General features: G+C 44.9%; 1 protein-coding gene and 1 long non-coding RNA gene across 5 annotated transcripts in view; one reads left to right on the top strand and one right to left on the bottom strand.

Annotated features, from left to right (window-relative positions):
* Nucleotides 1–2,186: 2,186 nt before the first annotated feature.
* LOC102547249 (uncharacterized) lies at nucleotides 2,187–5,583 on the bottom strand. 4 transcript variants are annotated; one of them, XR_015624711.1, is made up of 4 exons: nucleotides 3,402–5,583; nucleotides 3,117–3,286; nucleotides 2,504–2,794; nucleotides 2,187–2,236 (listed from the first exon to the last, which is right to left on the bottom strand). It is a non-coding gene; the product is annotated as an uncharacterized LOC102547249 (long non-coding RNA). The 4 variants fall into 4 exon arrangements; XR_015624709.1 differs by lacking the exon at nucleotides 3,402–5,583 and having other exon boundaries at nucleotides 2,963–3,118; XR_015624710.1 differs by lacking the exons at nucleotides 3,117–3,286; nucleotides 3,402–5,583 and adding an exon at nucleotides 2,963–3,103 and having other exon boundaries at nucleotides 2,504–2,701.
* Nucleotides 5,584–7,506: 1,923 nt separating this feature from the next.
* Nucleotides 7,507–24,207, top strand: part of Hmga2 (high mobility group AT-hook 2) — a 114,646-nt gene continuing 97,945 nt past the window's right edge. Inside the window, exons 1-3 of the mRNA NM_032070.2 lie at nucleotides 7,507–8,032; nucleotides 10,686–10,772; nucleotides 20,984–21,034. Of these exons, the coding sequence (NP_114459.1) occupies nucleotides 7,922–8,032; nucleotides 10,686–10,772; nucleotides 20,984–21,034 (249 nt within the window). The 5' untranslated portion in view covers nucleotides 7,507–7,921. The remainder of the gene's footprint in view (nucleotides 8,033–10,685; nucleotides 10,773–20,983; nucleotides 21,035–24,207) is intronic.

Below are 24,207 nucleotides of genomic sequence, written 5' to 3'. Positions count from 1 at the left end.
AAGAAAATAAGGAGGAGGTCCGAAGGACGTTGCACGATCCCTCCCAGCTGAATCCGCTCTTTAAAGAGCTTTTGCAGAAGCCTTCTCAAAGACTTCTGCCTCTGTTTCCCCTGATCACCCCCAAAAGAGCAGGAGATGCAGCGTCTTATGGCTGATCAAATTTCCACCTTAATTCCATGAGTGTCCTTTTGGTAAATTACACGGATACATACAGAAATACATAATAGGCTCGGCTTTCCAGTCTTTTGAGTAATCACAGAGGCTGTTTGTAGGTCTCTTTCCTGCCACATGCTGGCATGCTGACTTCCCCCATCCTGGGAAACCAATAATAGACACTACATTCTTTTTCTTAGATTGTATTATGGTTGGCTGAATGGGTCTTGACTCTTAATTTGAGCACTGGTAGAGTTAGTGATCCTTTCTGCCTCTAGGACATCTGAAAATTTGAAAATTATACCAGGATGCTGATAAAAGAGACCACCTTTGAAGTCAGTGTCAGCACAAAGGAATGCACAACAACCAAGCCATATTTCTTTAACTCTCCACAAGGATGTCGTGAACACCACTATTAAATGCTTACTTAATTCCAGGTGCTCTGTTCTATATGCTCTGTTTTATATGTAAATTAGAATACACACACACACACACACAATGGGGCCAAGAGAAGTAATGTTGTATATGAATATTTATTAATGTGAAAAACATGTACAGCATGTTATCTAGGTGAAAACAAGCTATGAAATCAGAGGTACAGTATGAACCTGTATTTGTTCATCTAATTCTAGAAGGGCTAACATGTTTTAGGGTTATCTCGGCGTGATAAGATAATGAGATATTTTCCCATGACTTTTCTAAGCCCTATAAGTCCATCAGTGCCTCTTTCAGTTACATTTGTGATAGGAAATAAATAACTAAAGAAAAAATAAACACGAAGAAAAGCTTATCAAACCAAGTATGATAGAGCGTGCCTGAGGAAGAAAAGAACAAGAGTTGGAGGCTAGCCCTCGCTCTACACCAGGACCGTGGATCAAAATAAAGATGAATTTTTATTATTAAAAATTATAAATTATTAAAAGAGAGATTCTTGTAGAAATCACATGAGAGTGGGTTAACAAAGGATGAGACTAAAGGCTACATCAGGGACACTGGTGAGGGAGCCATCTAAATAGGAATGGAGAGGCTCTGAGTGTGGTGCAGACAAAGCAGGGACCAACAAGAAGGCAGAACTGTAGGGATGAGGGATGGAGAGGAAGGGATACTTATTCCAGGATACGGGGAAATCCCAGATAAAAGCCACATGAGGTTTTACTTGCACATTGGGACTACTAATTGGAATCTGTGTCTATCAAATCTAGTTTTTAAGTGACAATGGTGGGTCACATTCCAAACCTAATGATCCATCCAAAAACATAGTTCTTAAACAAAAACCGTGTGTGTTTGTGTCTGTGTGCATGGTAGTGTGTGTGTGTAGGTTTGTATATGCTTGGGCCAGGGAATGGCACTATTTGGAGGTGAAGCCTTGTTGGAATAGGTGTGTCACTGTGGATGTGGGCTTTAGGTCCCTTTTCCTAGCTGCCTGGAAGCCAGTCTTACACTAGTAGCCTTCAGATGAAGACGTGGAACTCTCAGCTCTACCAGGCCTGCCTGGATGCTGCTCCCGCCTTGATGGTAATGGGCTGAACCCCTGAACCTGTAAGCCAGCCCCAATTAAATGTTGTCCTTATACGAGTTGCCTTGGTTATGGTGTCTGTTCACAGCAGTGAAACCCTGACTAAGACAGTGTGTGAATGAGGCAGAGATCATATCCCCTCTACATCTCCGTTCCCACCATCCTGGGTTAGTTTAAACGAAGGGATTGGGAAGATTTAGAATTACATGCATGAATTGATGGGAATCTTTCCCTAGCTCCCAGAGTCTTACAGCCCTGGCTTTTGTTTCCTGTTTTGTTTTGTTTTGTTTGTTTGTTTGTTTGTGTTGAAAAGGGAGGGTCTCACTGTGTATGTAGTGCTGCCTAGAACTTTCTCTGTAGACCAGTCTGGCTTCAGACTCAGAGATCTGCCTTCCTCCTCCTCCCAATGCTGGGATTGAAGGCACAAGGCACCATGCTGGCTACCAACATGTTTAAGCTGAATTTGAATTTCTTGGTGCTTTAGTCTGGGTCATAGACAATAGATAACTCTGAAGCACGGATTTATATTTCTATTTTATTTAGGAGTAAGCAGACACGGAGATGAGGCTGAAAGAGATAGAAAGTGAATAAATCAATGCTTTGCTTTTTTTTTTTTTTCCTGGTTACAGCTTCTCTATGGGCTCAAGTGTCTTATGGGGGAAGGGAGGAGAGGGGGAGGGAGGAGGGGGGAGGGGGAGGAGAGGTGCTATTGCAGGGAGAACAACTCAACATAAGCATGTGAGTAACTGTGCTCCAAATCACTCTGCTTTAATTCTCCCTTGTGGCACAACAAACAAAGTCAGTAACTGGCATATCAGTGAGTGATTTGCTCACCATGTTGTAAGTCAGAAGTCAGTTATCCAATGGCTGAGGTCCCTGTGAAATTGTCAACATGCTGGGCTGTTTTCAACAAGGTTCTGGGGAAGAGGTGGGTCCGATTTCAAACTCTGTTCTTGCTGTTGGAAGAACTGACCGCTTGCTTCTCATTTGGAGAACCCTTGCTGGCAGTTAATATAAAGCTGCCCCCAGTTCCTAAATACATCCACATTCCCTGTCACATAGCCTGTCCACCCTCAGACTTGCGACAAGTTGCATCTTCCTTGAACTTCCAAAGTCTGGCTTCATCTGTTAAGATGAGGCAGAAAAAATTATCTCCCTTCCATGACTTTTGCCAATACTACATGTTAGGCATTCAATAAATAGATTTCGAGTAAACTACGGGGGACATAGAGAATAAACACTTGGAAGTATTTAGCACACTATGAACTTCAAGTGTCTTTCTGGATAACGTACCTCTGAATCCTGGGAGAAAGACAGATAGCATAGGGCAAAATCAGGTCAGTATACAGTCAATTCATTCGAACTCAAACTTTGTTGAAAACAAACTTATTTTGCTTGGTAATTCTCCAATGATGTGCCCACCCCATCGTCACCACTGGAAGCCTACCTTGGTAGCAAGTAGTCCTTCATTGTGACATCACAGGAAGCCAGCGGAGGTGAGCTTTCCTACAGTTTACTGAACACCAAGCACCAAGAAACACAACTGGGTCTGAGCCATGCAAATGCGCTCATTTTAAACACTCGAAATGTTTTTCAGCACAACTATAATGAGAGCCCCTAAAGACAGAGAGAAACATTGTACTATTACTAAGTTAGTTTATATATGCATGAAATTGTTTAGTAAATATTGGCTACACTTTTGCCACCCCATACGGAGTCACTTCCAAAATACCTGGTTAGAGTGATCCCATATAGTAAGATGTGTCCATAATGAATTCCGGAAGTTCTGAGAGGAAACCTACAAGCTATTTCTGACATGTGAATATGTTAAAATGTAAACATCATGTTGGGTAAATCTTGAGAGCCCTGATCTCCTCATCACAGCTGAATCTTCCTTTGAGAAGAATGAAGATGTCTTGCTGCAGGGTACTTCTCTTATCCTGTGTGGTATGTTTTATAACATTGTAACTGTATTAAAATGACCTTTGTCTTAGTAATGAATTAATAATGATCACCAAAAGTTTGCTATGAAGGAAATAACATTTAGATAACATGAGTGAGACAGAAACAGGGATGAGGCAATGGCCGACACGCTGTCTGTCTTCGGGGACTATACAAGCAATTTTCATATAATCATGAGAAAAGTCGAGAGGACTAAATGTCACACAGGTTGTCAAGACAGGGCTAAAAAGCATTCCCATCCAGTTGCCTTTAGAAGTGTCTCATTGTGACCCACTATCAACAAGTACTGTCTGCAAACTTAGTATGTCCTTTGTGTCAAGGGTAAAATAAGAACGATTTTGCCTGTTATGCCATAGCAGACATTGTGAATTCTGAGCACCCAAATTTTCTTTCTTTCTTTTCTTCTTTCTCCCCACCTTCCCCCAAGACAGGGTTGCTCTGTAGACCAGGCTGGCCTTGAACTGGAAAAGATCTGCCTGTGCCTGCCTCCTGAGTGTTGGGATCAAAGGCACGTGCCACCACTTCCCCAGGTGCACCCCAGTCTGTAAAGCATGTAAAGCATGGAGTAGGAGATCTTAGAGCAATTTTATGCTTGTGCAGAGAATTCAATGAGAAACACTTGGACCCAAATTTTCTATAGTATCTCAGTTATTTTTAAAACTGTGTTCTGAGTCCTCTTGTTGGATTTTACCAACCACTAATGCACTTCCTTGCCTGAGCTAAACTTCAGTCTAAAGTCTGTGTCACAGATCAGGAGAAGGCTTATTGACATACACCTAGTGTGCTGATACTCGGTTTGATGGCAGGTGAAGGAGAAAAGGAGTGATTTAGTGTAGAAAAGCTCAACCTGGAATGAATGATTGCTACAGAGAGGATAGAGAGGACCGAACGATCGAGAAACTTAAATTTGGGGATTAAACTTAAATGTGAATGAGAAAATGTTTCCTCAAGACAAAAATATAACCATTGAGCTTAATTTAAAAACTGTCATATAAAGATACCACTTCAATAATAAAATCTTGATAATTTTAAAACAAGCTTTTATGCTTTGCCTAAAAGAAAAGAAGTATACAGTAACTTGAAAGGATTAGGCATCAAAGAATAACAATGTATAAGGCTAACTAGATAAAATCTAAGGAAAAACTTGTTTATATCCTTGTCTCTATAAACTCAAAAGGGCTCACATCTGAGAACGAAATGGAATGAAAACAATTGACTGGATGTCCCAATTTTTATGCGCTTCTCTTAGATTCTAGGTTAATGCAAAACAACAACAATGACAACAAAAAACCCAAAGCAAAACCTAAAACCAACACACACACACACACACACACACACACACACACACACACACACACTAGCCACACAACAACCAGTTCAAAGCTCGCCAGTGCCATCTCACCCCACCCGGGGTGGGAATCTCTTGCTAGCATTTGTGCTTTAAACAAACAAACAAACAAAGATCCAGGGAGATAATGTGATTCTCAGCATAAAATTAGCTGACTGAAATCCTGGGTGACTGTTGCTTAAATCCATCCCCTAAAACTTTGCCTGTCCTTCTGGCAAATCGTAACCAAACAAAAATCAAAACAGAAGCCTATATTATGCATGTATGTAAAATGCACGCATCAAAAAGTAAGTGCAATCACACACACACACACACACACACACACACACACACACACACAGAGGAAACGTGCAAACTCCTCGGCTAGGAAATGTCAGTGCACTCGTGAGAAGGTGAAATTTCAGCCCCTTTGATGAAGATACCATCTTTCACCCAAGCCCTGACAAAACCTTGGGTTCCTGTTAGACCCCTCCCTCGTCATTCAGTTGCTGGGCTCCATCTGGAGGTATGGGGGGCTCTTCCTCTCCATCAGAGCTAAGCGTTCCCAGACTCAACGCCAGCCCTGGGTTCCTGCAGAGCACTCAATGTGAAGTGTCCCAACTCTGCAGAGGGCAGCTGGAAAGGGATTTAAAACGGCAACGTTGACCAATCAGCACGGTCGCGCCCAAGCCGACATTTATACGTGCCTCAAGTACAGCGGAACCTAGCAGAGACTAGATCCTGGGTTTAGGGCTGTAAAGAAGGCGTTTTTATTCCAGGGTGGTCTATATCTTTGTAAGAAAAAAAATTCTTCACCGAGTGAACATTTTTATTTTGGAGTCAGTCCAACACAATTTTGGGTGTGATGTGTGAAAATCTGACCCTAAGATTTTCCTTTTCTTCCCCTTTCAGTTTTGTGTTATTCAAGGATGAAAAAGAGGTACATTTTAGAACGTTCTACGACTTTCAAAATCCGACTGTGGTCACGATGGTGCTCGCATAACTTAGAAACAGCCCAGACTATAAAATTAGGATTTGGCAGAAAGGAATTCTGAGGGAGAGGGTTAAAATAAAGGTAAACTTCAGGAAGAGCTAGGCAATTGGTGCGGAGGAGGGGTAAGGAATCTGTAATATTTTTTATACTCTATAGGCGTTCGAACATGGGTGCACAGCGTCTGCTCCAGTAGTCAGTCCCGGAGGGGAAAAAAGCTCCACGAAGAAGCTGGCACGCTCGATGTTCCTGTGTACGGTGTGCAAATGTGTGCATTTATTGAGAATGTAATTGCTGGCACCATCGTGTGCCTGGAAGTGTGGATGGGCAGGAGTTTTCGTGCGTGTTTACCAGTGAAGTGTGTGTGCGCGCACACGTGCATCTGCGTGCAAGCATGTCTGCGGTCACACCCGTGGGCGCGTGTATCTTCGTGCACGCTGTGTTTGTGCGCCGGCCCGTGCGCTCTGGGGTGAGGGCTCTTCTCAGTGGAGCAGAGTCGGGGATGGGGGGTGGGGTGGCGCTCCGACTCCTTGGCCACCCATTCCCCGGGGCTGAAATACTAGACAGCGGCGATTGACCCTGAATGCTTCTGGAAACTTCGGGCACGGCTCGGTGGAAGCGCAGGTAGAGGCCAAGCTTCCTAGGGTAACTCTGAGATGGTCATTTTCTCTTTCCTTCCTAGGACAACCGCCCAGGGGTGGCCTCCGGCGGCGAGTCTAAGCCCTGTCTCTTTAACCCCACTGCAGGCGGGAGCATGTGAGCCAGGGCTCCGGGTGGCACCCGGGCGCCTCCGCCGCCTCCGCCGCTGCCCAGGCAGTTGTGTTTCGAACGTTGCCTCTGGCCGGCGGCCAGGCGCCTCGGCTCGGCGGTCCGCCTGGCCTGGCCTGCCCCCTCCCCTTGCTTCTCCTGCAGCCCCCTCCCCTTTATCCACCCACGATCAGAGGTGGGCACTCCCCACTCCCGCCACCTCCTCCGCAAGTGCAAGCGCGCGTACACACACTCACACACATACACACACACCCGCGCGCGAGCACACGCACACACTCATCCCCCTTGGATCCGGGGCAGTAACTCAGAAAACTTGCATCCCGGGCTGGGCGCTCCGGGTGCAGAACGCAGAGGCCAGCAGCTTGTCCCTCTGCGTCTCGGCAGGGCCGCCGCCGCCGCCTGACCCCGCCACCCGAGGAGGCGCGGTGCCACCCACTGCTCTGTTCCTTGCTGGAGTAGAGCTGAGTGCCCCACTGGATCCCGGCAGAACCTTCCCACTCTCTCCTTGCTTTCTGACCGCACAGTCTCTGTTTCTGTCTCGTTCTGTCTCTTTGTCTCTGTCTCCCCGTCTGTCTTCTCTCTGTGTTTTTCTGTCTCTGTCCCTCTCCCTGTGTCTCTCCGTGTCTCTGTCTCCCTCCCCCCTCCTTTCTTCTCTCCCTCCCTCTCCCTCTCTCCCTCTGGGGTGGGGGAGAGGAGGAGGAATTCTTTCCCCGCCTAACATTTCAAGGGACACAATTCACTCCAAGTCTCTTCCCATTCCAAGCCGCTGCCGAGCGTCCCAGTACCCACAACTCCCGAGCCGTAGCGGAGAGAGGAACCCTCTCCACCTCCAACTCTCCCTCTCCCTCGCTTCCCGCCTCCTCTCGCTACCTCCACCTCCACCTCCACCTCCGCCACCCACCGCCCGCAGCGCCTCCTCCTTTCCTCCTCCTTTCCTCCTCCTCTCCTCCTCCTCCACTCTTCCTCCCTCCCCTCTCTCTTTTTGGCAGCTGCTGGACGTCCGGTGTTGGTGGTGGCAGCGGCGGCAGCCTAAGCAGCAGCAGCCCCCAGCGCGCGCCAGCTCGCCCGCTCTCGCCGCCCCTGCCCTCTCCAGCTCTCTCCATCCCGTCTCCCGAAAGGTGTTGGGCGGATCCGAGGCAGCGGAGGCCGAGCGGCTGCAGCGGCGGTACCGGCGGAGGCAGCGGTAGCGGCGGCGGGAGGCAGGATGAGCGCACGCGGTGAGGGCGCCGGGCAGCCGTCCACATCAGCCCAGGGACAACCTGCCACCCCGGCGCCACAGAAGCGAGGACGCGGCCGACCCAGGAAGCAGCCGCAAGTCAGTACGCCGGCGCGGAGGGGCCACTCAGCCCACCCGCGACGCCTCTGCCCCGGGGCCCCGCGACACGCCGGGCGACCGGAGCGCGGGAGCGCAGCGGCCACGGCGGCGCAAGCTAGCCCGCCCGCCACCCGGGTGTAGGTGGGCGGGAGACTGAGTCCCCCTGGCGAGTGAGCAGAGCAGTCTTCCCATGTCCCCGCGCAGTCTTCCCTTGTCCCCGCGCCCCAAGGCTCCAGGAGCTGGGGGTCCCGCGGCTCGCTGCAGCCACCGGGCGGGAGGTAGGGTCGCGCGAGGCGTGGACCGGGACTTTCGCTATTGTGAGCAGTCCTGGAGCGGCGCGGCGTGGCTGGGGGGACAACGAGCCTCTGGGGTCCCACGGATTAAAAGCGTCGCTTTGTCAGCCGCTTTTGGCGACCGGGCGACTGGGGCGTTCAGGAGGGTCAGGACGCGGCGAGTCGGAGGCTCTGAGTCCCGCGGCTTCCTCCAGCTTCTCGGGGCCGCCGTTCCGCAGGAGGCTGGTGCGCCTCGGCTGTCTCCTCGGTGCCCTCCCCACACTCCATGGCCCAAGGCTCGCGCCCTCCCGACAAAGAACGCGTGCGGAGCCTACTGCCCTCCGGTTGCTCCTCGGGATCTTTAAAAGCCCGCCGAGCTGCTGAAGCCTTCCGGGCTGGCGGGGAAGGGGAGCCCGGGGGATCCCAGGCCCCCGCGGGCCCGGGAAACGCGCTTCGCCCAGGGAGCTTTGGAAGGAGAGTGCACAGTAGCTAGGGTCGCTTCCCGCCAGGAGCCGGGTCCCCCGTTGGCTCCTTGATCCCGCGCCTCTGAGCAGCCTAAGTTTTAGCGTCCTCCTTGGCGAGTGGCTGGGGGCTGGGAAGGGATGGTCGAGGGGCACCCAGGACCCCGCGGAATGGAGGGTTTTGTCTGCGGATGCAACTAATTAAGCGTGCAGCCGGCTATTGCAGAGCTGTGCGTTGCGCTCAGGGCCGGGGGCGGGCGGGCGGGCGGGCGGGGGTTGGGGCGTCCGTAGTAATTTCCAAGCCTAGGGACGCGTCTATTGAGAACAGTTAAACTCCCTTCCCGGCCTTAAAAAAAAAAAATCTCATTTCTAATTTTGCTTTAAATCGCCTCCCTCGAGCGGATTAGAAAATAATCCTAAAGTCCCAAATTGCCCCCAAAGCGCTAGGTGGGAAATCGAAGAATGTTTGCTGGTGTGTTTTAGGAAAATGAGGAGTGTACCTTTTGGAAAACATCAAAGGAAACAAACTAATCTAGAGGCCTCCGAGTTTTCCCGCTCTGCCCTTAGCGACACTTTACAGTGCATTTGGATCCTGTTTTACACCTCCCAGGAAGTCTCCGCTCTACCCCCTTGCTCCCCACCAGCCACCCAGGTTTTCTGAATTCTACTAATCGTACCCCCTCCCCCAAAGTCTAAAGGAAAACGCAATGGGATCCGGAGGTGGCTGGGAGTTTTTACCTTTGAGTTAAGGCCGAGTTCACAAAGAAAAATGTGTTTCCGATGTGTTTGCTCTAAGTGCCCACTGGCGCTAATATCCAATGGAAGTTTCTAAGCACCCCCCTCCGCTATCCCCCTCCCCCGCTCTCTAGAATGAGAACTTCCATTGAGAACGCTCACGAGTTGTAATTAGGCTCATTTAAGCACCCAGTCTGAATGAAACAAGAGCAGATGATTCACCGGGGAGACGCTCAGCGTTCCCGGCGAATCTATCGTCGCATTTTCTTAACTGCTGACTGAGTATTGGCTACTCAACCTAGCACCCAATAAAGTAAAACGTTCATATACCTGGTGACCTCGTGGCTGTTTCAATTTCTCTTTCCCAGATACTTAGATTTTTCTCCCCACTACTCCGATTTTCTTCCCAGTCCACCCCTCCTCCGCCCAAGAGTTTCTTTCTTAAAAACGTTTTTGAAGACAACATGTTTATTTTTGTAAAAAAAAAAAGATATTTGAATTTTGACTGGAAACCATGCCTGTCTCTCCAAAAGGAAGTGGAGAATTGAAGCAATTATCTAGATAATTCAAGCAAAACCTCCCACCTCAGATTTACCATAATTATTTGGAAATTTTTAGGGGGTGTGGAATTATTCTGAGCTGAAGAGTTTGGATAATCGCTCCAACATTTCACTCAGAATGTGTGGGTTGAATCCTAAACCACCTGGAACACAGGCACATAGAGGTGACTGCAGGCCATGCATTTTTTTTTTTTTTTTGGTCTATCTTTCCAGCTATCCACGATTGTTTTTGTTGTTTGAAATGGGTAGTGGTACTCATATAAAAATGTTTGTTATTTCTGTGAGTTGCCAAGGGCATCATAGCCATGCAGACTTTACTTCGTAGCTCTAAAATCATATGCTTTTCTAGAATGGCTCTCCCAGGGTTTGCCGTCATTCCGATTTGGAGATACAACCCAGTTTTCACAGGGTAAATAGCTTCCTCCTTGAACACTGGGATTCAGACTATGGCTCTATGTTTTTCCCTTTGGTCAAAGCTGTACCACCACCATCCAACTATGCATTTACCGAATGACTTCCAGCAGGTTGGTTAAGCAGCATATGCAGAAGACACAGCCAGAGTCAGGATGGATTTCTTTCAGCCGGTCTTTAGCCACAACAGCTTGTCTTTCCTCTTTACAATCAGGAGCCAACCTGTGAGCCCTCTCCTAAGAGACCCAGAGGAAGACCCAAAGGCAGCAAGAACAAGAGCCCCTCGAAAGCAGCTCAAAAGGTGAGAGTTTCCAATGCAAGCTTTTCCAATGTTATCAATGACTTCCATGTACGTTTTTTCCATTCTAAATCTACAAATCTGAGGACTGGTCTCAGCTGGGTAACTCAAGACATTTTCCCTGTGTTTGTTATATGGGTCTTAAGCCCCCTCCCCCTTCCTGGGTTGAGGCTTAGCTTAAAAGCTTCCTGAAAATACAATGATTTTAGGCAAACAAAAAAGTCATCAAATAGTATAGCGCTTAAGGGGTGGGGGAGAATGGGGTGAGGGCTGGGGGAAGAAATGAAACTGTTAATATTTACACCCATGGTGAACTAGTTGAGAATAAATCAAAGCTAGAGATTTTGACACGTGGTGGTATTCCTGCAATTTCCTCTGGGGGGAAAATAATTGAGATTAATTTATTCAGTGCTTATTTACATGATGACTAGAAGCCAAGTCTCCCCCCCCCCCATTAATGTTAAGCACTTGCCAAATACATGCTAATTAAAAAGAAATCCAATTATGGGTCACTGAAAAGAGTTTCATGAGTTTCACAGCTTTAAATGTGGTGACAAAGTATGCTGTTTGGGTCAGATCTGCATGATATGGTGTCATAATTAGAAGAAACTTTCCCCTAGACCTGTTGTGTGACAATTTTAAATTTTTAAAACAAATATTTTATATATATTATATATATAAATATATATAAATAAATATATATATATTTAGTGGTAGTGGGGGATGCAATAGAATCCAATCAAGTGTGACAGTTTTTAAAAAACAGATTTTAAATTGCACCTTTAAAGTCATTTCATGTTGGTCATGTGTGGTAGCAAAGAGGAAGTATCTTCGAGTAAATAAATGGCTACAGAAAGAAAGGATGAAGACTATATGTCACCTTTTGGTCTTATAAAAAATTGGTGACAGTTTGCATCTTATTTGTGATTCTGTGTTGTCATCAAAAGTAATGGTTCAAAATGAGAAGTAAATCCCCCCACACCTTCTCAATAGATTGAACTATGCAACATTAGAAAAAAAAAAAGACTCTGTGCCTATCCTTGGGGAAATTAATCTCCTGTGTGTATTTTCGTGTTGAGAGGATTGCACTAACCACATTATATGGGGTGCTTCTCAGTGGTCCATGCCTGTCATAGGGACTGGTGATGTAGAAAGGCCACTTAGGACGTCATTATCACTTCTGGCTATTGAAAGAGCAGGTTTCTCTAACATTTGAATTAACTGCCTTTTAAACTTGAGCTCTGTAGTGAATATTTAACCAATTATCTCCCAGTCGTCTCTAAATAACCTTGCTATTTAAGTAACACATAATCTGGTATTCCTAGTAGGAGTGCTTTCTCTTTCTTCTATTTATAAAGGAACTAAAATAGGACTTTTTTTTTTTTACCCAAAAGATCCTGTGTTGTGTTTCTGTGACACTTATTTACTGTGTTCCCAGGGGCAGCACAGGAGTGTCTTGGTGGTAGGTATTGCAAATATGATGTGATCACTCTGAAACTGCTTCATCATAATATAAGTTAAGGCATCTTTAAAACTCACTGTAAATACATGATTTGAAAGTTAATATAAGACAGAAAGTGGATTATCTTCTTGATGTCCCTGTATAACTCTTCCACTTGAATGAATAGGTAGGAATGGTCTCATCATGGTCTCTTTAAGAGGTTTATTGTGGACAGAACGAATGGTAAAACTTGTGCCTGATTTAACATATAAAGAAACAAAACAGATAAAGCATATCCATTTCCAAGCATGTTTGGTTTTCAGTGACTTTTGCCAGAAGTATCTACAGCTGGCCCCGCTAGGCTGCCTCTTCCTGTAATTCCTCTTGTCCGTATACACGCTTGTGTGATTGCTAGAACACAAATACCCCTCCCCTCACTGAAGACCTTTCTCTGAAATCCTTCATTCTTTCAGGCAGCATCATTTCATATACTTCTGTTACAAATGTTTATAAGGGTAAACGTTTAAAATGTAAGACTTTACATTTTACAAAAGTAACAGTTTACAAGTATAAAATGTTACAAATGTGAATAAGTCCATTAGCCTAGAACTTGACTGCTATTTTTCTTCACCTCTATAAGTCACACTTCTCTTGGAGAAGATGACATTGAGGATATTGATAAATCATATCTGGAATGGATAAAATTAAGGTGTTTCACTTCCAAATGTTTTCATTGGGGATGCTCCTATGCCTTTATACACAGGACTACCAACTGTGTAGTGTATTCTAAAAAGGCAGGTTTCATTATGATGTTTCTGAACTGAAAACCCTTTTCAGGAAGAGCTGTACAGTTCAAAACATGTAAGATGAAAATACCTTACCAGAATAAGCTGAATATGTGTGAGAAAGCCTTCTATATGATTAGTGAAGTGAGTATTTTTCTGTACTCTGGGCATCTCACACACACACACACACACACACACACACACACACACAGTGGGGGAGGGAGAGAGAGAGGAAAAGAGAGAGGGGGAGGGAGAGAGAGAGAAAAAGAGAGAGGGGGAGGGAGAGAGAGAGAAAAAGAGAGAGTGCTAGTAAGTACTTGAGAGAAACGAATCTTTAAGTAAGGGGAAATGTAGTGTACATTGGAGTCCTGATGGATGCTGTTTAAATTTTCTTGCTGGTTTGGAATCTTTTTTTTTTTTTTTTAACTAAGTTTATGCTTGGACTGAGCAACTGCCCTTGGGCATTTAAAAACAAAATTGCTCATTAGAAACTTAACAGTGAGAAAGTGCATGCAGAATGCTACAAGACCAGGTGAATAACTAGTTACTAAATTAGCTATTCTTTACATTTCAATAGAGTTGATTTTTTTGTGTGACATGGACAAGAAACAAATTTGTAAAAAGGCAATTTGTTGTGTTTAGAATGTATGAAGGAGATGATGATTATTTTTCCATCAAAATTAATTCTGGGGGTAATCCTTGTGTAACAGTCATTCCTGGGAACTCTTCCACTCTGGATGTAACCTTAATAAAAGTGAAATTAGAAGTTGATATCTTCTGGACTAATGGTTTGTCTGAGTATGTGAATGTGTGTCTTTACCTTTACGGTCATTTGTTTCTAGCTCCAGGGATACCGGTGACCAATTATCTCCTAACCTTTGCATTGTGTTGTATTCCTCTTGTGGGTGGGCTTGACTCGAGATGCTTCCTATTTTCACCTTTCTTCTGTTCAGAGAGCAGGATGGTGTCATCTCCTTCATAGAATTTTGTTGTTCCCTTTTAATCAGGAGAGAACTCTGGAGGGTGGACACTCAAATCTCTACTTCAGGCCACAGGTCAAACAGCTTCAAGCTTCAAAGCGGGTCCCATTCAGGCCCTTGTGAAGGTGTTGAATGAAGTCTCATCAGAAAGATTTCAAGCATGAGGAAACCCTAATTCATAATCTCAGAAGTTTGCCCGCCCCCCCCCCCCCCTTTCACTTGAGGTGCCATGGCCAGACTAGAGAACAGAGCACAGAGTGCAAGTTGTATCTGGGCAAAGTCTGTACACTTGAGATAACACATTCAGAATAAACATTTAATTCCATCTTCACACATAACAGAAACAAGCCCCGAGGCTAACTGGGTACTCTGCAGACTGAGCCCACATCATTTGCATTCCTGGAATAAATTTTATTTTTTCCACAAATCACTACGAATATCAAGGACAGTTTAGGGATAGAGAAGGAAGGTGGGACGTATTCATCATTTCGTATCAACTGCAGAGGCTAGCTGCTTGGCGAGGACAGGATTTTCTTTAGAGGACTCAAGTTCATGGAAGAGAGGGACAAAAGGCAGTCTTTGTTGATTCGGTCCAAGATGACCCTGGGATGACCATGAAGCTCCAGCCTGTAGTTTCTACAGCACTAGTATGACTTACTGGGATCCCTGTATGCTGTAATGAGCAGGTAAGTTCTGTGAGACCCGAGGGTCCCAGCAGAGCACACATAAGGGAGGTAAAATGACGGAGTTATTGTCACTGCCCTTTTAATCTTTCGAGTTGACTTACTTCAACGGGAAACTCAGTTCTCAAAGCCTCACTTTGCTTGGGGAGAAAAAGCTTCAGTGAGTCTGTAAATTCCATAGGACACCACCGTCAAGTTATCTTAGATTGTGACACAAATCAGGGAGATTCAGATACATCAGGGTTATTTTAATCTTGTTACTTTACACCAGGGAGACCCACGCTACTATTTCTCTGGAAACTACCAGGTCTCTTACCTCTTTCCTCCAGAGCCCCGGATGACTTCAGCTGACCTATATCTTTGACCCATATCATCTCAGGGCCACAACAGATCACTTTGCAAAGGAGGCTGAATGTTCCACATTGGGATTCTATCGCATTTCAGCTCTTTGTTGAGAAAAGACAGGGTGGTGAGGAGCATTTTTTTTTTTTTTTTTTGCCAGTCATTTAAGCCTGCCTTGTCTTATGAGCTGACCTATTGCAGTTTCCAGAGTTCACCTTGGAACCACACAGCTTACACAAGGGTGGAAACTTAAGTTCGGAACCCCGGATGCTAAAGTCCTTAGCTGAATGCCTTGCTCAGCTAACCGGAAGAAAAGGGTGACCAGAGAACCAGCAATATTTTAAAACTGGCTTATGCTTATTTGTATAGCTTCACACACTGAACAATTTTGAATGGCATATTCTGCCGTTTATTTGTTTGTTTATCTTTTAGTGCCCGAAGTGGAGTCTGAGACCTTGCACAGGCTAGGAGAGTGCTTAATCACTGGACTAACACCCCCCAGCTTTCCTGTAAACCCTTATACCCATTGCTATTTCATCTGATTGCAAAGGAGGAAGGGAAGTTTAGAGTAGGGAAGTCTCCAGCTTTCAGCGAGAGAACTCTTCCAACAATTTCGGCTCTGGTTTAAACTTACTGTATGTGTATGTGGAAGCAGATGAGCGAAATAATAAGAGGAGAACTCATGCATGGGATTCCTCGGGTACATGAGCGTGAGCCGCAATGCACCATGGGGTTTTCCATATGATGTAAGCAAATTGTATCTTTTCAAGACTAAAAATGGTGGTACTTAAACTTGAGAAACCACAGAGCTAGGTTATTGAAATGATGAAATGAGAATTTACTCAACGTTTAGGCCGAATGATTGGGCCAGTTGAATTCAATGCCAGTGTGTGTTGGTTCACACTACTTGTTATTATATTATTGTTATTGTTGTTGTTGTTATTTTAGGGAAGCTAAAAGAGTTTATTTTTCTAGGTTTTGATTAGATGTCCTCATGTTTTATAGACTCTTGGGTTCAAGCATGCTTTAATCTTTAAAAAAAATGAGAATACAAATATAAGAAGATAAACAAAGCCCCTTTTGCATACAGCTCTTTTTGTTAGTTTTTTTAATTTCCTAGTTCTCTTTCTGTGTTCAAACACTTACTGGTTTGAAATAAGGATTCCTGGCTCATATGTAACGTTCACTATAACAGAAACTACAATGAGACTATTTAGAATGGTAAAAATTGAATAGCTGTCTAAATGTCTGAGCTTGACCTGAAGTTAGACTTGAATTAGCCTCTTGGTTCCAAGTCATCACTCTCGTTCATTTATTCACAGGAATATAGGAATACTGAAAATATTTTCCTGTCACTACTCATTTATCCTAAGGTATTTTCTTTTTAAAATTTTCTTTTCTTGTTTTTTTCTCTTTCATTTTCCTTTTCTTTTTTAAATTCCCTTCTTCTTCTCACACCTTGCCTCTGGTGATTTCATTTTGTATATGAGACCATCTCCATGAAGGAAAGATCTATTCAGTCTTGCCATTAGGTTGAGTCCGGTTCAACTCCTGTAGAAGTCCACCACACTATTGAATCTCCCATGAAGTGGGACCCTGGGGAGGGAATGGCTGCCCTATTTAAGTAGAAGTGTTCCTGGAAACCTACAGACTCAATAGGGACTCTTTGTAAGGGCAGTGTTTAAAAGCAGTAGTGTGTTACATTACATTTGAGTTCCTATTCAATCCTGTGGTCTTGCTGGGCCCCCTCACCCAAAGATGGGTCATTTAAAGGGTGAGGGATCACTGTGGTCCTCACAAACAATAAACCAGATTCAAAGTTGTAAACTGCCACATGCCCAGGGTTCAACCTCTCTGAAGCTCATCTTTCCATTTCTGGGGATTGCCCAGTGTTTATTCCATTCCAACCACAAGGTCAATGTGTCTCATCTTCCTTGACTACCATTCAGACAGACGTAAGTGTGTGAGAAACTTCAAGTGCGGCTGTCTCCAAGTCACGAAGGTGGAGAAATATGTGTCTTTTGCCACCAATGCTCAGAGACACTGAGCCCCAAAATAATCCCTAAGGTTTGGAGATTGCCACAGTGCAAATGTCTTATTGTTTGTCAAATAAAAAGACTATAGGAGATGGCTTTAAAACTTTACCAAGCTCCTGAGGTTTGATGGGAATAGGGAAAACACACACACACACACACACACACACACACACACACACACACACACACACGTGCTTCTTGTCTCTCTATCCTTTTCTCTCCTCTCTGTCTCTTCTTCCTCACCTCCCTCTCCTCCTTCCCTTCTTCCCTCTCTTTACTTCCCTTCACAAACAGGTAGTAGATACTATCTCCGATATGCTGGCACCAACCATCCACATTTCCCAAGTCAAGGGGGAGATGTTCACAAGATAAATAACTTTTTAAATATGGAAATAGCCACACAGGCTCAAAGTACCCATCAGCTCTTAAAGAAAGAGATAGTTCTTCCATTCACTGTGGCCCCACACTTTCACAGACTTGCCTCTGAACATTTAAAATTTAGGAAAAGATTCTGAATTATGCACTTTGCCAAGTCATGAAGAATATAATGAAGGCAGCCAGGGAAGAAAGCACCTTAAGGTGTGAGGGATGTGGATGCTAATGTAATGGCGCTGGTAAGTTTGAAAGTTTAGTTTTCTCCAGGGCAGAAAGCCTACTGGTTCTCTCTCTCTTTCCCTCTATAACAGCAGAAAACACTTAGAACTAGTTATGTCTCAATTATGTGTGTGTGTGTGTGTGTGTGTGTGTGTGTGTAGTACAGAACCAAAATCTATCCCAGAGAAAGCAAGGCAAACGTTTGCCTTTACAGTATTGTATATGTTGCTGATGCTTTAAAACAAGTGCCCTCCGTGTTTTGTTTGCCTTCTTTGAAAGAGAGTGTCCCAGTGAGCATTAAAGACACATACACAAGCCTGCTAAAGGCACAATTTCCCAGTATCTGAAAAGCCTGGAGCTAATCTGGTTTACAAACTAAAACCCCCAGCTTGTTTTGCAGCCTTTGTGGAGTTGGATCAGAATGTTTCTGTAATGTGGGTTTTAAAGAACAAGCAAGCCTCCCAGATCGGGGCCACACAGAGCAGTGGCATGTTTCTCCTAGATGTCATCTCTGAAGAGGGTTTCAGGTTACATGGGACACCAGCCTCTAAGACCAGGGGAGCAAGCTTACTTTTAACAAGTCAGAACGATAATCGTGATCTTGCGCCCTTGCGTTAATGGTAAGAATTTTATTTCTCAATGGGCTTTTTTGTAAATGGGACAATGGTTTAAAACTTATCTTATTTGCCAGGCTCCCTCTCCCCCCTCTTTCTTTGAGAGATCTGTTTTCTTGGAGTTTAAAATGTAGGGATATCCTTTTTTAAAAAACTCCTTGAGTAGATTTCAGATACAGCTAGGTCACATCACTAGCCCCTAGGATGTAAGAATTAAACAGAAATACCTGATAAAGCCCCGTTACCTTTAAGGTTAATAGCAGTCTTCCTCCATTCCATGGACCACCCAGTTCCCATGAGAAAGGCTTCCTGTGTTTCATGTTCCTGTAATTCACTCCTGGGTAAACTATGAACTCTAAGCTGCTTCCAAAGATGAGCTCAAATGAGGCTCTCTCCCAGAGGACTGTGAGCCTTTACAAGTCCCTGCATACAGTCAGGCATTTCTTCAAAGTTTTCTTCTAGAGGAGACAAGTCAGGTATACTGGAATCATTTTGCCTTGTTTTGACTGCTTGTGGGATTGGACCAACTTGAAGGAAACCTTTGCCTTAAATCTTCTCTCTGATAGCTATGAAAAGACATTGAGCATCTTGTTTGGGGTAGGCACTTCCAGGTACCTTGATGTACCCCTCAAAGCTAAAGTTACCTGTACTTTGCTGAGGAAATCCAATTAAGGTTTTTAGGGACAGGTCATAAAGTTAGGATGTCAGAGAAAGGTTTTGGACCTAAGTTTTATAAAGTGCGAACCTTCATCCATGCAGGGGACAATTTGGGAAGATTGTGGTTTTCTGGGTGTCCCCAGCTTTCACTGACCTTAAAAATCCATGCTCTCATGACTAAAGGGGAGACAGTGCTCTAACTGAGGCATCCTTGGTTGACCCTGAACAAAGCCAGAAGCAATTAGCAACCTCAAATCTTATAGTTAGCTAAAGATCCTAAAAGTACTGAAATTTCTGTTAGCTTTCAGAAATAAGCTAAGTCAGTGGCTCTGGTAACAGAGCCCTCTCAAGCACTGGGAGGAGGGTAGTAGCAGTCTTGAGAGTCAGACAGCTGGGTTCAAATTTCAGGGCCATCACTCACTGGCCGTTGTGTATGACCTAACATATCTAAGGGTTTAGTTGCGCATCTGCAAAGTGAAGTCATGATGTTGCTGCTACAAGGCTGCTATAAGGATTAAAGTAACACATGTACCTAACTTAAGCCAGAGTACTTTAAATGCTTAATTAAATCAGAGATGATGCTATAATCATATAAAGCTTGTGCTAATGATGAATCTGGATTAACCTGTGGCTAGATACCTATGCCAGCTACCTATATGCAGATTCTCTCTCTCTCTCTCTCTCTCTCTCTCCCTCTCCCTCTCCCTCTCCCTCTCCCTCTCCCTCCCCTCATCCCCCCTCCCCCCCTCCGTCCCCTCTTCTCTCTCTCTCATCATTTGTATTCATCTATTTTTATTTGGTAAGTTGAAGGGGAAGGAAGGTTTCATTTGTCACCACAAGGCTCTTAATATCACATTTTAGTATCACTGTATCAAGATCCACTAGCTCTTCACTCAGGTAGCAAAACTAAATTGCAAAACAAGTTGTCCTGATTCAGTCTGCCTCCATTGCGTTTGCGTTGAGGGGGTCTTGGGATGTTTCTTTTATACAACAGTGTGTTCTCCGCTCTTTCTTCAGAAAAGTATAAACCTGTGCTTCTTATAGAAGGTAGATGGTGTGTGCGTGTGTGTGTGTGTGTGTGTGTGTGTGTGTGTGTGTGTGTGCGTGTGTGTGCGTGTGTGTGTGTGTGTCTGGTTGTATTGATGTGCTTGGGGAATGGAATGAGGGTGACTAAGACTAGTTACTTTATGAATGTTAATATTGGAATAAAGTAGAAATAAATAACTAATATCAGAAAAAATCTATGCAGTTTAGTCATGAAGCAAACTTAAGAGGAAGTGGATTCGTGTCAAATTCATGTTGAGTGTGGGATTATTGTTAATAATGCCAATCTTTAATTCGTTATTTTTCTGCAGCCATGGTTTAAATCTCTGACACATATCAGTGCTTTTCGTTGGTGTTTTTTTCATCCTCTCTCTCTCTCTCTCTCTCCCTCCCTCCATTACTCTTCCTACTTTAAGCTGAATGATTGACAGGTGGTTGAGAGCATAGGACAGGAAATTAATCATTCAGAAGTTGTCGGCTATTTATTGTTTCATATTAAAGCATTTATAAATTATTTCCTACACTCAGACTTGCTTCCCATCGCTTCTTGACCCTTTGGCTAAGACGAAGTATGGATTTGCTTTCCGTAGAATGCAGAGAGAACTGCTGGATGGTTTAAAATGAACATGTCAGCATTAATTTTTCTAACTGGTTTCAAAAGGAGAGTCTTGACCACTGAAGGAACATTCATTCTGTAAAATGTTAATTTGCATAAATTACAGGATGTGGGAATATTTCCTTTGTACAATCAGAAACAAAGGCGAAATGGATTTAACAAAAGCATCTTCATGAATTTCTGAGGGGGTCACTCCACAGGAGTCTTTCATGGTGAGGGGTTGCATAGATACCTCTTTATAGCAGCAAATAGTGAAGAAGCAGCAGCCGCTGAAGATCACAAAAGACGAAAAGACACATTCTTGATACCTCATCTTCAGTCCAGAACATTCTAACTGGAAAAGTATTCCTCTGTTCAGCGCTTGCAAATACTGCCAGGCAGGAGACTACATGGTTCCTTTTTTTCTCCCCCCTGTTTTGCAGAAAGCAGAGACCATTGGAGAAAAACGGCCAAGAGGCAGACCCAGGAAATGGGTGAGTAAGGAGTTCCCATGCTTAAAGGGAAGAGAGTGGTTTTATTTTCTCTATGGATGGTGTGAATTGCTAACTTCTGACTTGATGAAGCCTTGGAAGACCAAGGCCCAGGACCTATGATTAACTCCTTACCATTTGTCCCCAAGAATTTACAGCTTGTTTTCCCTGGAGGTGACTCCTTCCTTCTTTCTCTTTCCATATCAAAGGAGTCTTCCCTCTCCCTCCAAGAGTAACAAAGAGACGGTTTGTTTATGGGTTTGGGTAACTAGAGTTTAAGGTATTATGAACCTTCAGAAGTTGCCTACAGTGCTGATAACATTCAGAGGAAACATGTATGAGGTCATTTTTCAAAACTCCTTCTCTCTGTTTCCTCTCTGGCACTTCTTTTCGACTGGTCTTATTCCCTAGGTGGTCTGCGTGTTCTTGAGCACATTGGCGACTACAGGAAACAGGTGTAATTTCCAGTGTCCCGGCAAACCTTAATTATCATCCTACATAGGGACAAGAGAGGCCCTGGTGCCAGGCCCCTTACCCACCTTCTCCTGGAATCTCTCTCCCACTGGCGTCTCCAAGGCAAAGGAGGCTGTTTCTCAAGAAGGTGGCTGGCTCATCTGGCCCCAGCCAGTCTGCCTTGCTCCTTTGCTCCCCTCCCCCAGAGTGTTTCTCCCGTCTGTGCCTGCCCTCTCTGACTAGTAATGTCCCTTCCTGCTCTTCTGGGCTGTGTTTTCCCTTGTTAGTTTGCCGGTCCTTAAGCCCCCAGTTCTGTGTGGCTTTCTATTTATACATCGGTGTTGTCTTTCATTTAATTTATTCATCTTGTATTCCCCCCCCCCCTGCTCCCACATGTGTTAGGATTAGATTTCTTAGCACAAGGAAACAGGGATGATGTTTAGATTAAAAACATCTCAGTGCTGTGCAGTGTGAGGGTAAAGTGAGTGCGTTTTATTTAGCCTGCTTCCCAAGAAGTGAATTCTCTCCAAATCTTATCTGCAGGGCCATTCTTCAGTCTAAAGCCTGGTGCCTTAAACAATGGGGTCGCACAGCCCTCTAGGCTGCCTCTTCCTTCCCCACAAGTGCTCAGGACTTAGAAAATCTTCGTTCCTCTTTGGAAACAACCCTGCCCCCACCCATCTCCATGCCTAACCCCTGAAATATGTAAAGCAGTTGCTTTCATTGTTGTTCACGCTAAGCCTTTAAATATTTCAGAACAATTAACAGGACCCATTTGTTCTCTTTTCTGGCGTGACTCTTTTCCAATCCTTCCGTCCCACCTCTCCTACCTCCCTACCCCTACCCCTTATTCTTTGCTGAGTAAGTTCTTTAAATGTTCTGAAATATATTCCCCAGGGCTAGGCATCATGTTCTAGGTGCAGGTTCTGTAGGTGGTGGCTTTATTACCTCTCTTGTACACATGGTTATCTAGTGCTACCTAATCAACTTCCCTGGAACTCACTAGTGTGAACAAGCTATTTCATTATGCTCTCCGGCTCTTCTGGTCAAGAGTATGGACAGGTCTTCATGTAGAGCAGAAAGGCTCTACATGAAGAGGTCAGAATCCTCTGCCAAGAGGACTCCAGCATTTAGCAATGCCTCTAAGGCCTAGCATTTGTAAGCTTCTAAACTTCAGGTCCAGTTACCTGATTGGTTGGAAGTTGTTCATATCTGAGAGTGTCCCGAGACAGCTCACACTGTAGTCTAACGGTCTCTCTAGTCTGATGCTGTCAGCCTTCTTATCGGCATTCAGGGTTCAATAACTGGGAAGTTAGCCACATACTTGCTCCTGGAAATCGGAAAGTACCACTGCTGTTCCCTTGTAGCTAGCCCAGTGCTGACATGTTGCTAGAGAATACAGGCTAAATGCAGGCCTGTCTGGTATTTCCTGAGCATCAGACTCTGAAAGCACACCCAGTCCTGCAGATGACACAAGAAAGACCTGAATACTTTTTCTAATAGTCAGTCGAATATCTTTGAGGTCAGGATTAGTAAGACTAAAGTGAAATTAAATGAAATAAGCTGTAAGCGGATACGGATGAAATTAACTAGGCAAATACCTTCTAGCAAGTAACTCCCTGCTTTCCGTACCCACCACCTTCAGGGTACGCTCTAAGGTTCTCGAGTTAACCTCCACAGGTCTTGGTCATATCTGCTCTTTTCTGAAACATTCCGTGGCTCCAGAATTGGTTGACAGGTTGACAGCCACTCCCTCAGTGGCTCACAAAATTGTTTCTACCAAATACAGAGAGTGATGTGCTTATAAAAAGATAAAGAGAGGAGGGAGTATGTTCTATGGAGGTGTGGTGAGGTATGGGGAAGGGGGTGCCTCTGTGCACCCATGCTGAAGCATCCCTCCCCCCCAGGGACCAGCCACAGGATGGTATAGCATAGAATAGAGTTTATTCAGCGCATGGGGAGGAGAGTTGAGAGGGTATTAGGTGCAGAGAGAGAGAGAGAGAGAGAGAGAGAGAGAGAGAGAGAGAGAGAGGAGTAAAGAAGAGTAGAGGAGTAGAGGCCAGCCATGAGCACTTGGAGAGAAGCGGGGAAGGGAATGGAAAGAGAGGGGACAAAGGGGGGAAGAGGGTGAGAGCAAGAGAGAGAGGAGGGGACAGGCAGCCACTTTTACAGTGTCAGACACACCTGGCTGTTGCCAGGTAACTGTGGGGGTGGAGCTTAGACAGAATGCTAGCATTGAGCAATTAAAGGGTCTGCATAATTTTTTCCCCAAGGGGTCCTTGTTTATTTGGAGGCTACCTGGACTATAGGTGTCTCACCTTCCAGCTGGTTAAGAAGTGCTTGGACGCATCAGCCAGTAGACCTTGGCTTCCTGCCAACAGCTGCGTGACCCCCCTCCCGCCCCCCCATTGACTTACCTGGTCTGTAATTTTTCCTGGCTGTGAGAATGGAAAGTTTTGTGTGGTGCATGGTAGCGAGTCCCCGATTTGGTCTTAGAAGAAGAGTCTCTCCACTTAGGAGAGGAAATCAAAGGAAATGGTGTATTTTTTCTAGACAACGTGTTTCCTCTTTGCTTGTGTATCTTCTGCTGGTGACTTGCGCAATCAGTCACAGCGGGGCCTTCGGCTCAGTGGCGTTATTTACTGGGAAGTTTGTATGGAGAAATAAATCACTGCATTTTCCATAGGAAATGAGCTTGTGCTTTATGTAGGGATGATGCTTTC

This window comes from Rattus norvegicus, chromosome 7, assembly GCF_021556685.1.
Source record: "Rattus norvegicus strain SHRSP/BbbUtx chromosome 7, alternate assembly SHRSP_T2T, whole genome shotgun sequence".
NCBI lineage: Eukaryota > Metazoa > Chordata > Mammalia > Rodentia > Muridae > Rattus > Rattus norvegicus.
The sequence above is the reverse complement of the archived record's forward strand: the minus strand, read 5'-3'. Positions and strand labels throughout refer to the sequence as shown.